This window comes from Chlorocebus sabaeus, chromosome 4 (assembly GCF_047675955.1).
Source record: "Chlorocebus sabaeus isolate Y175 chromosome 4, mChlSab1.0.hap1, whole genome shotgun sequence".
NCBI classification, from domain to species: domain Eukaryota; kingdom Metazoa; phylum Chordata; class Mammalia; order Primates; family Cercopithecidae; genus Chlorocebus; species Chlorocebus sabaeus.
The window spans coordinates 93,852,406-93,867,751 of NC_132907.1; the positions used below are offsets into that span (position 1 = coordinate 93,852,406).

The 15,346-nt window shown below is 51.5% G+C and overlaps 1 protein-coding gene across 1 annotated transcript in view; it reads right to left on the reverse strand.

Moving 5' to 3' along the window:
* Positions 1 to 15,346, reverse strand: part of AHRR (aryl hydrocarbon receptor repressor) — a 110,222-nt gene that overhangs the window by 71,865 nt on the left and 23,011 nt on the right. The window contains exon 3 of the mRNA XM_007961068.3: positions 6,651 to 6,832. Coding sequence (XP_007959259.2) covers positions 6,651 to 6,832 — 182 coding nt within the window. The remainder of the gene's footprint in view (positions 1 to 6,650; positions 6,833 to 15,346) is intronic.

Genomic DNA, 15,346 nt, shown 5'->3' on the forward strand with positions numbered 1-15,346 from the left:
CCACGGCCACCTGGGGCTAAGGAAGTGAGTATAAGGGACCAGCTGGAGAGGATGCACTGCTTGAGTTGGCCAATTGTGGCAGAGACACTCCAGGGTATGGTGGTCACTCAGGAGACCATGAGAATGCCCCCGGAGCCCCCTGGATTCCCTGCCAGCCTCATGTGCCAGCTCTCTGCCATGCCAGCCATACAGAACCTCTCCTGTCCTTACCTTTTATCCCTCTTGCTCTTCCCACCAGAGGGTTGGAAGCCATAGTTACCAGTGGAGGAGGACCCAGGGGGCAGCAGCCAGCCTGACACCCAGCCTCCCACCTGCCACAGCACCAGGTGAGGTTGGGAAGAGGTTCACATGCGGAAGACAAGTAGAGTTTTAACTGTTTTGCTGGACCTATACTAATCAACAAGCCCAGCCTGCTTGGGGCCACATTAGTGGAAGACACTGAATTACCTAGAAGGGACCAGAAAAGTTCTGGGATTATCCCGGTTTCTTCCAGGCACAGAAGGAGAATCAGTCCACAAAGGAGGTTTGCTGGGCAGACATGAGAAAAATCAAAGTTGTTTTCTCTCAACCCTTGGCCAGCTTCCTTCAGGAATAAACTCAAGCACCAGGAATGAGTGAGTAGATGAGTGAATGAGCCCCTGCTCTTCTTGGCCAGATTCATCTTTTGGAAGCAGTTAAAAGAGGTAGGAAAAGTAAAATCAGCTCCTAAAATCATCAGAGGGATCTTGTCATACAACTACAACAGTGCTCGGGAAACCATTCCTGAGGGCCTCAGGGTCTGAGGCAGGAGTGGCCTCACAACATCAGGGCAGGACCAGCTCTTATCCTCTCCTGGCTCTCAAGTACAGAGAAATACCGTAAGTTATTTTAAACTTCGGAGTCTTTGCAGGAAATGCTCCCCAAGGGGAAGCCATCTTCCAGAAGGCACCAGTGACAGAGAGGAAGGGGGCGAGAGAAAGGGTTGGAGCACAGCCTGGAGAGCTGGAAGGCACACGACCCACATGTGCTCATGCCTGCCGCAGGATGAGAAAAATCAAGTGTCAGACCTGTGGCCCTGCCATGAGGGCTTGCCTTAGCCTCTAGGGCTGCTGTGACAAAATGATTTAAACATCAGAAAGTTGTTTTCTTGCAGTTCTGGAAGCTAGAAGCCCATGATCAAGGTACCACCACATTCAGTTTCTGGTGAGGGCTCTCTTCTGGGCTTGTGGACAGCCACCTTCTTGCTGCATCTTCACATGAACTTCCTGCTGTGCTTGTGGACATGAACTTCCTGCTGTGCTTCCTCTGATGTCTCTCCTTATATGTGTGCTAATCCCATCAGATCAGAGCTCTGCCCTTATGACTGCATTTAACCTTAAACTTAACTTCCTTAGAGACCCCTTCTCCAAATACAACTAAACCAGGGGCTAAGGCTTCAACATATGAGTTTTAGGGGACGCAAACATTCAGTTTATAACATTCAATCCTAGCCTCCAACATTTATGTCCTCACATGCAAAATACATTAATTCCATCCCAACAGCCCCAAAAGTCTTAACCCATTCCAGCATCAACTCTAAAGTCTAAGCCAGAGTTTCATTTAACTACCGTCTAAATCAGAAATGGGTAAGACTCAAGGTACAATTTCTCCTAAAGCAGACCTGCTCTCCAGCCAAGAAGCTGCGAAGCCAGGCAAGCCACGATCTTCTAAAATCCAGCGGTGAACAGGCATGGGATGGAACTCCCCATTGCAAAAGGCAGGTCACAGAAGGAAGAGAGGGGAGACGGGTCCCAGGCAAGTCACACATCTAGCAAGACAAAGCCCCTGAGACCTGGAGGCCTGGGGACAATCCTCTTCGGCTCCATGCTCTGCCCAGAGGCCCAACCTCTTTCCCAGCTCTCAGCGGCCCCACCTGCCGAAACCCAGGAGGAGACAGCCCTGCCCTGTGCCTGTGGTGGAAGAGTTACCCAATTACCTCTGAATCACCCGCAGGCACTCTCCCCTTTCTGGAAAGATGAAGCATGCCAGCCGCTGGAGAGCACCACCTCTGTTCTCCTTAGGCCAAGCTGACAGTGTCTCTGCGGGCCTGGTCCCGTCCCCACTCCTGGCCTCTGCTGAGGAGGCTTCCTGGTTGGGCTCCTGGCTCACACCCAGTCTCCCCATCAAATGGTTCCACCGCATGCAAGTCCGTCCAGACACTTTCTTTTCTTTTCTTTTTTTTTTTTTTTTTTGAGACAAAGTCTTGCTCTGTCGCCCAGGCTGGAGTGCAGTGGCGAGATCTTGGCTCACTGCAACCTCTGCCCGCCGGATTCAAGCAATTCTCTGCCTCGACCTTCCAAGTAGCTGTGATTACAGGTGCCCGCCAGCATGCCCGGCTAATTTTTATATTTTTCGTACAGACGGGGTTTCACCATCTTGAACTCCTGACCTCGTGATCCACCCGCCTCGGCCTCCCAAAGTGCTGGTATTACAGGCGTGAGCCACTGTGCCCGGCCCACTTTCTCATTTTTTGCAATGTGGATAGGCTGATAATTTTCCAAATCTTCAAGCTCTGGTTCCTTTTCTTTTGGCAATTCCTTCAATGTATCTCTCTCCTCTCACGTTTCACTATAAGCAGTAAGGAGAAGCAAGGATTTCAACACCTAGAAATCTCACCAGCAAAACATCCCATTTCATCACTCGCAAGTTCCACTTCCCACAAAATGCTGGAACTCAGTCCAGCCAAGTACGTGCCACTTTATAACAAGAATCACTTTCCTTGCATTCCACAGGCACGTTCCTCACCAGGATCGGCTTTAATCCTCACGTTTCTACCAGTGTTCTGTTCGTGGGGTACGTGTGTTCTCTACGACCACAGCTCTCCCTACAATGCTCTTCTCTCTGAGCCCTCACCAACAACGCCTTTAACACCCATAGTTCTACCAACAACTGCTTCATGGCCATCGGGGCTCTTTCTAGCACCCACCTCAAAACTCCTCCAGCCTCCACCCATCAAGTCACTTCCACATTCTTAGGTATGTGGTATGTAACGCGGGGCACCCCACTTCTCTGCTTGGGCTGCTTATAATAAAACGCCACCGCCTGGGGGCCTAAACAACAGGAATTGGTTTTCCTACAGTTCTGGAGCTAAAAGCCTGTCATCAGGGTGCAGCTAGTTTGGCTCTGGTGAGGGCTGTTTCCGGCCTGCAGACAGTCGCCTTCCCCGTGTTCTCTCACAGCCCTTCTTTGGGGGTGTTCAGCACAGAGGTGGACGGAGGGTTCTTCTGTGTCTCCTTTTTAAGGACACCGGTCCTATCAGTTCAGGGCCGCCCCACTTATGACGTTGTTTAACCTTAATTTCTTCCTAAGAGGCCCCACCTACAAATACAGCCACACTGGGATTAGGGTTTCACTATATGAATAGGTGAAGGAATGAGACAAACATCCAGTCCATAAAACGATCATCAAGGAAAAGGCAAATCTTCAGCGAAAGCTGAAAATCAGCACGATTTGGCTTAATAACGTGTAACTTCAAGCCTCGGTTTACACACTCACTCATAATCTCAAGGACCATAGAACTTTTGACCTACTAGCAAGCGTGGGATTCCAGAGTTCAGGATCCCAGGACACCTCATGGCGCTGTGGGGCCTCTGTTCTTGCCCACCCAGGGTGGGGTGAAGCGGATGTGCCCGTTCAGCCCGGGGGTCTTCAGAGCCAGGACTGACCCCAGGAGGGGCTCCAGGATGGACACAGGTGTGTGTTCAGGCCCCACAGTGGAGCACGGCAGATGCAAAGGAACAAGAGGACTCTGATGCCGCTGCGGGTGATGAGTGGAGGGAGCAGGGGGCAGTGTCATCCTGAAAGGAAAATCCCCAGGCTTTCACAGTGAGGCTGTGCCACTTTCTCTCCTTGCCGCTTTGTTTTTGGGACTGTTCTACTCCACACTTCTCTACACAGCAACAAGAACACACACGTCTGTGCACTGTCAGCGCTCCAGCTCCCACACAGAGAGGTGGACACAGCCCCATGCCAGGCCTGGATGGACTCCGTGCCTGAGGGCCTCCACTCCCGGGCACTCTTCCTCAGTCGCTGAATGCAGGGGTCCTGGGAAATGCAGGGACCCCCAAGGAGCTCTGGGAGGGTGGCCTGACCAACAGCTGGGCTTCAGCAACAGAGCCGGGGCTTCTGCACCCTTCCTGGTCAGTGTTAGGGTCCCACGTCCCAGGCTGTGACCAGGGCTCAGCCTAGAATGGGCCCAACTCCCCTCCCTGCCCCACAACAGGAGGGCAGAGAGCTCTCTCAAGGCGGCAGCCACTGTCTCCTCCGCACTACCTCCTTCCCTCTTATTTTGTGCCTGACTTCCCCTGGTGTGAATAGTAAAATCCCCAAGAGTGGAAAATCCCAACCTTAACAGTCACCCAGGAGAAGGGTAGAAGCTAAGAGTTTTATAACTTAAAGTGCCAATCCCCAAACAAAAATAAACCCACTGCATTCTAAAAAGTCGCGAAGGTCAACATTAAACATCATAAGCAAATGCTCAGGCCATCATCACCCTTTGAGGTGAAAGCTCCTGGTTCATGTCCTTCCCAAAGGCAACTTTTTATGGCAGCCGTAATCTCTAAGTCAAGAGGCATAGTTTAAGATCCAACTTTTATAGCTTGACTTGTTTCTAATTATACAGTGGAAATGACTTCAGAAAAGTTTTTAGAATTTCCTCTAAAATGTACAGCCTGAAGGGGATCACAAAAATCACAATCCTTGGTAGAAAAATCAGGAAGTTTATTTCCCTGTGAAAGCTGCAGCACTCTTGTAAGCCGGTGGCTCCCTGAGAGTCACTGCAACTGTGGCAGAGGTGGGCACCTCCCGGCAGGGCAACAGGAAGCATGCAGGGTGCCCCTGCACAGGATGGCCACCCAGTGCCGTCGCCCCGGCTCGGGGCGCAGGATGGGAAGCTCACTCACTGGCAGGTTAAGAAGAACCAGACATCCAAACTTGCTGAAAACATCAGAATGGAAGGCTTTCTGAGGCCATCAAGCCCTGGCCTGGCTGGGCACAGTGGGACCCGTGCGGAGAGGAAGTGACCTGGCCTCTTCTCCAACCTCCCAGCGAGAGGGCGAGGCTGTGCGGTGTCGGTGGCAGGAAGCCGATGCACCACGTCTTCAGCTCTGGACACAGCCTCCCCACCGGCTGCCCCAGCCCTTCCTGCGCTGTCCAGACACGGGGACTGCCCCCTGCCATTGGCGCCGCTGAGCCACACTGCCCCATCCGTGAAAGGCGCGCCCCACAAGGCAAACCTGGGAGCCTGCCCTCGATTCCACGCTGGCGCCCATGCCCGGGTGCGTGCAGGGTGGTGCCCGCTCCACACACCAGACCACACCAACCGCACCACATCTTAACCCTCCTGGAAAAGCTGCCATCCTGCACGTGTGGCAAACCCGGGTCTCTCGGGTAAACTGAGTCCAACACCACCCAGCAGCCCCGAGCACCGGGAGGCCCAGATTGGGAACGGAGATAAATATAAAATTAATAGTTTTCAACATCAACTTAGAAAACCTGGAATGGAAAACTAACACTTGCTGTGACCTCACCACTCAGATAAGCTGTGGGATTCGATTTCCATGGGGGCTGCGGCCAGCCAGGACCCAGGAGGACCCTCAGTGTGGGGCCGGCACCAGCAGGATGCGGGGTGATGCTGAGTGTCACCGTGGCTTTCCTTTCGGCGTCCCATGGGCCGCGTCCTTCCCTGGGGGTGTCTGAGGGTGCGCAGAGGCCTGCAGGGTCCAGGCACTGACAGCCTCTCGCACGCTGAGACAGATGCCCCCACCTAGAGGAGGCCCCCACCGTGACTCAAACTCAGGAGTGCAGGCGCCGGGCACAACTGCCACACACTGCTGGTCACAGCGTTTTTAATTCTAGAAGTGCTGCAATCAAACCACGTGCAGGCACGTCACCCAACACCGAAGATGGAAGCAGCTTCTCTCCCACCCTCCCGCAACGCCAAAGGCCCCACGGTCTACACCTGCGCGTTCTCTGGAGCGATCCCAGCTCCCAGGGCAGCAACAACCGGAAATCTAAGGAAACGCCACGCTTCCAAGGACAGACGGGGCACAGGCCTGGGGAGGCCCCACCCGAGATGCAGGAGCCCTGGAAGCCCCTCCCCACGAGAGGGCAGCCCCAGCAGCTGTGTCCAGGCAGGGCCTGGCATGGGCAGCGGGAGGTGCCCGGCACCCCAGGGCAGCCTCCAGGTCCCGCCAAGTCAGCTGCCTCAGCCTCCTGACCATGCCCAGCTCTGCTCATCCACGAAGCCGACCCCCTATTCCCTAGAGCTGCGGTCTGTGAGGAAGCCCCAGTGAGGCCCAGCATGGGGAGGAACAGCCCCAGCCCCTCCCACAGGAGCTGCGCAGCTTCAGCGAACCAAGGACCCAAGGAGCAAACTGGCCCATCCCAGCAAACTGCGGCACCCTGAGAGTGTCGAGGACAGCTAGGGCCAGACCTGGCACCAGGGAAAATCCACAGCCCAGCCAGGGACCAAGTCTCCAGGTAAGTCCGGGGGTAGGTAGCATGGGGGAAGAAGGGCGTGCACACGGTGCAACCCAGCAGACGCACTTTACCTGGCCACAGGGGCCCCAGGTGGACTCAGGGGAGACACAACCCGACTCAAGTGAAGGGGTGGGCACAGGTGAGAGTCCTACCTTGGAAGAAGCTCTTCACCCGGAGGTAACTGACACTGAGACGCAGGACAGAAAGCTTGTCCAGCTTGGAGATGATGTCAGGTGGGAACGGCAGCAGGCTGGCCAGGTGGTCCAACTCGGCGTTGAGGCGGTCCCGGTGCCGCTTGGAGGGGTTGGACTTCTCTGCCCCCACGGCGGGCCTCCTGTGGGGAGATGGTTGGGTCAGGTGGGCTTCTCCACCAGAAGCCACAGGCCCCTTGGGGCGGACACCATCCTCTGCAGTGACCTTACTAGGAGCATCTAAGCTGCTGCCAGGACAAAAGCGGGAAGAGGACTAAAGCTCACCCGTGCCTCAAGAGGCAGACACTAAACACCATGGCGCACGGCAGCCAAGTACAGCTCGGTATCGGACTAAAGCTCACCCGTGCCTCAAGACGTAGACACTAAACACCACAGTGCACGGCAGCCAAGCACAGCTCGGTATCTGGAGGGGACACAGAGAGGAGGAGCAAACCAGCCCGAGAACCGCAGCTCAGAGCACAGAGACAGGGCACGACCCTTGGCTGTGGGACGGGCACGTTTCTCCACCTCTCCACTACGGATCCCTAAGGAGGGAGGAGGATGCCTGGCCGCAGCTGGCTCGGTGTCTGAACAAAACCTAACACATTCCAGGAAACATGAAAAGGTCCTCCTGGCATCAGCCGGGGCGTGCAGCTGCCAGGCCTGCACTTCGAGGCGCCCAAGGCCACTCCAAGCTTTGGTTTCTCCTGTACATGTTGGGGCTGAGGGGAGAATATTCAGGGACCCCCCAGGGCAAATGAGACCGGGTGCCTGCCCCTCTGGGGCCCCACAAAGGGGAAGTGAGGGCCATTACCCAATTCTCCTAATAAGCCATGGCAGCCTGCTCTACCCACAAAAAGGGACCACCCTGTGGGACTTCCACACCACGGAGCCCAGAGAGGGAGGGAGCTGACCCCACTTACCCAACCTACCCTAAAATGACAGGAGCTTGATGTGACCCTCTCACCTCAGAGGGACCGTCCCCTACGGCTGACCCATTTAACCTCACAGTGACCGTCCCCTACGGCTGATCCATTTAACCTCAGAGGGACCGTCCTCTACAGCTGACCCATTTAACCTCAGAGGGACCGTCCCCTACGGCTGACCCATTTAACCTCACAGTGACCGTCCCCTACGGCTGATCCATTTAACCTCACAGTGACCGTCCCCTACAGCTGATCCATTTAACCTCACAGTGACCGTCCCCTACAGCTGATCCATTTCATTTAACCTCACAGTGACCGTCCCCTACGGCTGACCCATTTAACCTCACAGTGACCGTCCCCTACGGCTGATCCATTTCATTTAACCTCACAGTGACCGTCCCCTACAGCTGATCCATTTCATTTAACCTCACAGTGACCGTCCCCTATGGCTGACCCATTTAACCTCACAGTGACCGTCCCCTACAGCTGATCCATTTAACCTCAGCGTGACCGTCCCCTACAGCTGACCCATTTAACCTCACAGTGACTGTCTCCTACGGCTGACCCATTTAACCTCACAGTGACCATCCCCTATGGCTGACCCATTTAACCTCACAGTGACCATCCCCTACGGCTGATCCATTTCATTTAACCTCACAGTGACCGTCCCCTACGGCTGACCCATTTAACCTCACAGTGACCGTCCCCTACGGCTGATCCATTTAACCTCAGAGTGACCGTCTCCTACGGCTGATCCATTTAACCTCACAGTGACCGTCCCCTACGGCTGATCCATTTAACCTCAGAGTGACCGTCCCCTACGGCTGACCCATTTAACCTCACAGTGACCGTCCCCTACGGCTGATCCATTTAACCTCAGAGTGACCGTCCCCTACGGCTGACCCATTTAACCTCACAGTGACCGTCCCCTATGGCTGATCCATTTAACCTCACAGTGACCGTCCCCTACGGCTGATCCATTTAACCTCACAGTGACCGTCCCCTATGGCTGACCCATTTAACCTCACAGTGACCATCTCCTATGGCTGACCCATTTAACCTCACAGTGACCATCCCCTACGGCTGACCCATTTAACCTCACAGTGACCGTCCCCTACGGCTGATCCATTTAACCTCAGAGTGACCATCCCCTACGGCTGATCCATTTCATTTAACCTCACAGTGACCGTCCCCTACGGCTGATCCATTTAACCTCAGAGTGACCATCCCCTACGGCTGATCCATTTCATTTAACCTCACAGTGACCGTCCCCTACGGCTGATCCATTTCATTTAACCTCACAGTGACCGTCCCCTATGGCTGACCCATTTAACCTCACAGTGACCGTCCCCTACGGCTGATCCATTTAACCTCAGCGTGACCGTCCCCTACAGCTGACCCATTTAACCTCACAGTGACCGTCCCCTACAGCTGATCCATTTAACCTCAGCGTGACCGTCCCCTACAGCTGACCCATTTAACCTCACAATGACTGTCCCCTACGGCTGACCCATTTAACCTCACAGTGACCATCCCCTATGGCTGACCCATTTAACCTCACAGTGACCATCCCCTACGGCTGACCCATTTAACCTCACAGTGACCGTCCCCTACGGCTGATCCATTTAACCTCACAGTGACCGTCCCCTACGGCTGATCCATTTAACCTCAGCGTGACCGTCCCCTACGGCTGACCCATTTAACCTCACAGTGACCGTCCCCTACGGCTGATCCATTTAACCTCAGCGTGACCGTCCCCTACGGCTGACCCATTTAACCTCACAGTGACCATCCCCTACGGCTGATCCATTTCATTTAACCTCACAGTGACCGTCCCCTACGGCTGACCCGTTTAACCTCACAGTGACCGTCCCCTACGGCTGATCCATTTAACCTCAGAGTGACCGTCCCCTACGGCTGATCCATTTAACCTCACAGTGACCGTCCCCTACGGCTGATCCATTTAACCTCACAGTGACCGTCCCCTACGGCTGATCCATTTCATTTAACCTCACAGTGACCGTCCCCTACGGCTGATCCATTTAACCTCACAGTGACCATCCCCTACGGCTGATCCATTTCATTTAACCTCACAGTGACCGTCCCCTACGGCTGACCCATTTAACCTCAGAGTGACCGTCTCCTACGGCTGATCCATTTAACCTCAGAGTGACCGTCCCCTACGGCTGACCCATTTAACCATCACTGCACAGAAGCCACTTCAACTGACATCTTGTTCTAGACATCATGTCCACATGCAATCATCCGAAAGAAAGGATGGCACAGTATGGAGTCCACTGGGACCGCGTGGGGAGACTGAGCGGGGCCAGTGACCAGCAGGACCACAGGAATGCAGCCACCTGACTTTCCACACTAACCTTTCCTGGGACCTTGGCACATACAGGAGTGAGCCTGCTGTTTACAGGGGTTTGGGTCTCTTTTGTCGAGGAGTTCCTTATTTTTCCAAGGTGTTTGCACTTATGAGTGAGCTAACACATGCAAGTTGTAAGTCTGAAACAATCTGGTCTGTCAGGAACTCCGCGGCACAAACTCCATTTCTCATTGTCTAACGACCTACGCTGTAAACCAGTCACAGAGTAGCCTGACAGCGCCAAACCCAGAGCTATTGTTTTCAGTTGAGATATAATCCACATAACATGAAAGTAACTGTTTAAAAGTGAACAGTTCAATGTTGCTTAGGGCAGCCACTAAGCCGTGCAAACCTCACCTCTATTTAGTTCCAGCCCTGAAAGAACCCTTTACCCATCAGCAGTCTCTCTAATTCCCCTTCTGTTAGTCCTGGCAGCCCCCAGTCAGCTCTCAGCACGGACCTTCCTACTAAAGGCATGTGGTAGAAATGGAATCAAGACATGGCCTTCTGTGGCCGGCTTCTTTCTCACAGCCTAATGTTTTCAAGGTTCATCCACATTGCTGCAGCTGTCCGTGCTTCCTTCCTCTTCAGGGCTGAGTAATATTCCCGTGTATGGATAGGCCACGTTGCTTTATCTGTCTACCCGCTGATGGACGTTTGCGTCATCTCCTCTGTTTGGCTGCTGTGAATATCGGTGCAGTGAACACTCATCTAGAAGATTCTGTTTGAATATATACTTTCAATTCTCTTGAGCATATACTGAGCAGTAGAGTTGCTGGGTCATATGTTAACTCTGTTTCATTTTCTGGGGAACCACCAAACTGCTTTCCATGGTGGTTGCACTATTTTCCTTTCCACCAGCAACGTAGCGGGCCTCCAGTTTCTCCACATCCTCACCTACACTTGTTATATTCTGTTTTTTGATTACAGCCATTCTGGTGGGTGTGGATTTGCATTTCTCTAATGACTTACGATGTTGAGCATCTTTTCAAATGCCTGTTGTCCATTTTCATATCTTCTTTGGAGAAATGGTTATTCAAGTCTTTTGCCCAGTTTTAAATTGGGTTGTTTATCTTTTTGTTTTTGAGTTGTGAGGATTCTTTAAATACTCTGGATACCAGGCCCTTACTGAGTATATGATTTGTATTTATTGTCTCCCATTCTGTGTCTTACCTTTCCTCTTTCTGGTTTGCTGTTTTTTTTTTTTTTTTTTTTAATGTCACACCCACCAAAAATTACTCACGCTGCCAGCCAAGATGTAAATAGGCAGAAGAATTGGGGATGACCTGGACCTGCAATTGTGTGCAGTGGCATCCCCTGGCTGGAGGGGCCCACCTGTCACTGAAGGACACCCACGGCCTCCCCAGAAAACAAGGGGAGCCCCTAGTAGGCAGACAGCGGCTGGGAGAGGCCACAGAATGGGGGCGCCAGAGAGATGGGAGAGATGGCCAGCGGCAGTGGGGAGAGGACAGCCAGGAGGACGCAGGGCACAACAGGATACGAGAAGTCTCGAAGCCCTGAGGGCATGCAGGAGAAGCTCCAGTTCACTCCAGAGCAGAGGAGACTTGCAGGAGGATTCACCAAGGCCGCCGGCACAGAAACAGGTGTTGGAGGAGCCCCAAGCCAGCTCAGGCGGAAGGAGAGGCCCCGAAATATGCAATGCCTGTGAACAAACCTAACAAAAGACACCCAAACCACAGCTGAGAAAAATGTAAAGATCTAAATGCGCAGAAAGATATAACATGTTCTTTGATTGGATGATTCAATATTGTTAAGATGGCAGTTCTTCCCAAACTGATCTATACGTTCAATGTAATCATATTAAAATCCCAACAGGAGTTTCTACAGAAATTGACAAGGTGATCCTAAAATTTACATGGAAATGCAAAAGACCTACAATAGCCAATTAAAGAGAAGGGCACAGCTGGGTACCTTCCCTACTGAGTTTAAGCCCTCTCTAAAGCCACAATATTAAAGATGATGTGGGTATTAGAGAAAACATAGAAATATAAATGAATAGAAAAGAATGGTGTGAGTCTAGAAATAGACTTCTTTGGGTCTTCTTTGGGTCTTCACTGGACAATTTACTTCACAAAGATACTAAGGCAATTCAATAGGGAAAGGAAAATCTCTTCAATAAATGGTGCTGGATCAACTGTATATCCAAGAAAACAAATGGACACCAGCTCTACCTTCATGTCATACCCAAAAATTAACTCAGAAAAGGAGTCTAGACTTCACAGTGGTTTAAACTACTGTAAAATTTTACAAGAAAATGTGAAAAAATCCTTCAGACCTTGCGGGTAGTCACAGGACTCTTAGAACACAAAATGACAGAAGGCTCACAAGTTGGTCTTCCTCAAAAGGTTTTCAAATGTCTTTTGAAAGTCAGTATCAAGAAAATTGAAAAGATAAGCCTTAGATTGGAATATTCACAACAAGGGTTTATATCCAGAACATGTGAAGAACTCTTACAACTCAATAATAAGAAAACAAAGAAGCCAATAAGAACACAGGCAATTATTTAAGCAGACACCACCAGACAAGATACATGGATGGTGAAGAAGCACATAAAGATACCCTCAACACCGTTAGTCACTAGGGAAATGCACATTAAAACCCTGATGAGATACCACCAACCCATGAGGACAGTCAAAACCAAGAAGGCTGAGCACACCACGCACTGGTGGGGGTGCAGAGAAACTGGGATTCTCACACACAGTTTCTGGGAATGGGAAATGACACCACTGCTTTGGAAACAGTTAAACACGCACCTGCTGTGTCACGCAGCAACTGCACTCCTAGGTATTTATCCAAGAGAAATAAAAACATACAGACTTATACAAAAATGTTCATGGTAGCTTTATTTGTAATAGTCCAAAACGGAGAACAACCTGAACTTCCATCCGCAGGTAAATAAACAGATTTGGTCTATCCATACAACAGAACACTTCGCAGCAATAAAAAAGAACAAATGGCTGGTGCTAGAAACATGGATGAATCTCAGAACCTTTATGCCAAGTGCATGCAGACAGACAAAAAGCTGTGTGATTCCATTTGCACAAAATGCTAGGACAAGCAAACCATCTACAGCGACCAGAAACAGATCAGAGGTTGCCTGGGGCAGAGCTATAGGGAGGAATTACGAGGGGCCACAAAGAAGCTCCTGGAGAGATGGAAACGCTTCCTCTCGATTTTGGTGATGACTTCACAGATGTACACAGATGTCAAAACGGACCCAACTGCACACCTTAAAAGTGCAGGTCAGCTGAAATACGTGTACTTCAATTATACCCAATAAACATCAAAACGCAGGGGAAAAAAAAAAAAAAAAAGGAATCCCTGTGGCTTCCACAGTGTCGTGAGCTGAAGGCGCTGTCCCTGCTGAGGACTCCGGGGAATCCCAAAAGACAAGGAGCATCAAACAGGCTTCTGGTGGCACAGGGCATTCACTCCTGGGAGAGTGCTGTGAATTCAGGATCACCCACGTCACCCAAAGGATACCGAGGCTTGCGGGGAGTCAAGGACAATGCCAAGGGGAGGGCTGTCTCAGACGGCTGCCCAGCTTCCCCACATCAGCTGCCCTCTGCACTCAGTGCCTGCGGGGGCCTCTCAGGGGCAGGTTCTAGACCAACTCCACCTCCAATGGCATGCTCCACGGCCTTTACCAGCCACCCCTTCCAAACAAAATTTGGGCCACACACAGACCTATCCCCCACCACCGCAGAGGAGCCAGTCAGACCAGAGCTCTGGACACGGCCCTCAGATGCATCAGGGGCCACAGCTGGGATGGCCAGAGTGGAGGGGGTCCCCACCCCAGCAGGCAGCAGGGGGTGCAGGATGGGTGCCCAGACTCAACATCAAAACAGTGTTTTACCTCCAGTTTCCCAGAGCAGGTCCCTAGAGGGGTTCCCAGGACCCTTGCACATGCCCAGCAGCCCCTCCATGGAGAAAGACACAGTAGCCTTCAGAGATGCCCATGCTTGGACATGCCAGCCTCCATCACCTTACCTAGTGTGTGCGTGCAGTGGGTGTGTGTGTCTGAGTTGGAAAACATTTCATGACTGTTCAAGTCATTCATTGTCTTTCATTGCCCCTCAAATTACAACTGGTTTTCTTTTTTCCCTCTTTTTTCCTCTTTCTTCCCTAAGTGCTAAAAAGTTTTAAACGTAAATACATATGTTTTAAGGAATGCATTTGAAGAACTAATGGGAATATTCTCCTATAAACTTGAAGTAAAGGAGATCTTCCTAATCGTGATGTAAAATTAGCCACAAAAGTAAAGATTGAGGCCAGGCGCGGTGGCTCACACCTGTAATCCCAGCACTTTGGGAGGCCGAGGCAGGCGGATCACGAGGTCAGGAGATCAAGTCCATCCTGGCTAACGGTGAAACCCCATCTCTACTAAAAATACAAAAAAATTAGCCATGCATGGTGGCTGGCACCTATAGTCACAGCTACTCGGGAGGCTGAGCCAGGAGAATGGCGTGAACCCAGGAGGCAGAGCTCGCAGTGAGCTGAGATGGCACCACTGCACTCCAGCCTGGGCGACAGAGCAAGACTCCGTCTCAAAAAAAAAAAAAAAAAAAAGTAAAGATTGACAAATTCAACTTCATACAAATTCATTTATTTTCCTGCATGGCAAAGAACACTATATGTAAAATCAAAACTGGGGTAAAATATTTGAAACCCATTCAAAAATTAATTTCCTTAGTTTGCAAGCTCTTACAAATCAAGAGGTACAAAACATAAACAATCTACTAGAAAAATGAGCAAAAGATGTAAACACGGTTCACAGAAAAGGAGATGCAAGTCACTCTTAAACCTCACTTATGATACGAGAATGCAAATTAAAATCACCAGTATCTGAAATACACTAAGTGCTGGGGCCTGGGGAGGAGGCACTGACGAGGAACTCTAACCCTAACTTCTTATGCTGGGAGGTTTGGGAACAACTATTGAAATTACAAATGTCCATGTTTTAGCTGAGCGATTCCACATCTAGGTTTTCATCCTCCCAATATGTGAGTGTGGGGGATTTGATTTTACCTCTTGCAAGCTAACAACTCGTTTCTGTTTCGTGGACCCTGGAAGAAGACATGAGACCCCGGAGGCGGAGACAAAGGGCTTACAACTCAGGGCACAGCAAGCCACGTGAGTTCCACGTGTTCATCATTCACCCAGGTCCCCAAGTCCCGCGGGGGGATGTGGAAGCATCCTGGCTGACGCTGCATGTGCAGTGGGTTCTTGTAGCAACCAAGGAAGACTGAACTTTTTACAGGGGGAGGCCGAGGTCTGCAGGTGAAGGGCGGCCATCCCTAGGGGCCAAGGAGGATGAAGCGGGGTGTACATAGGGAGCC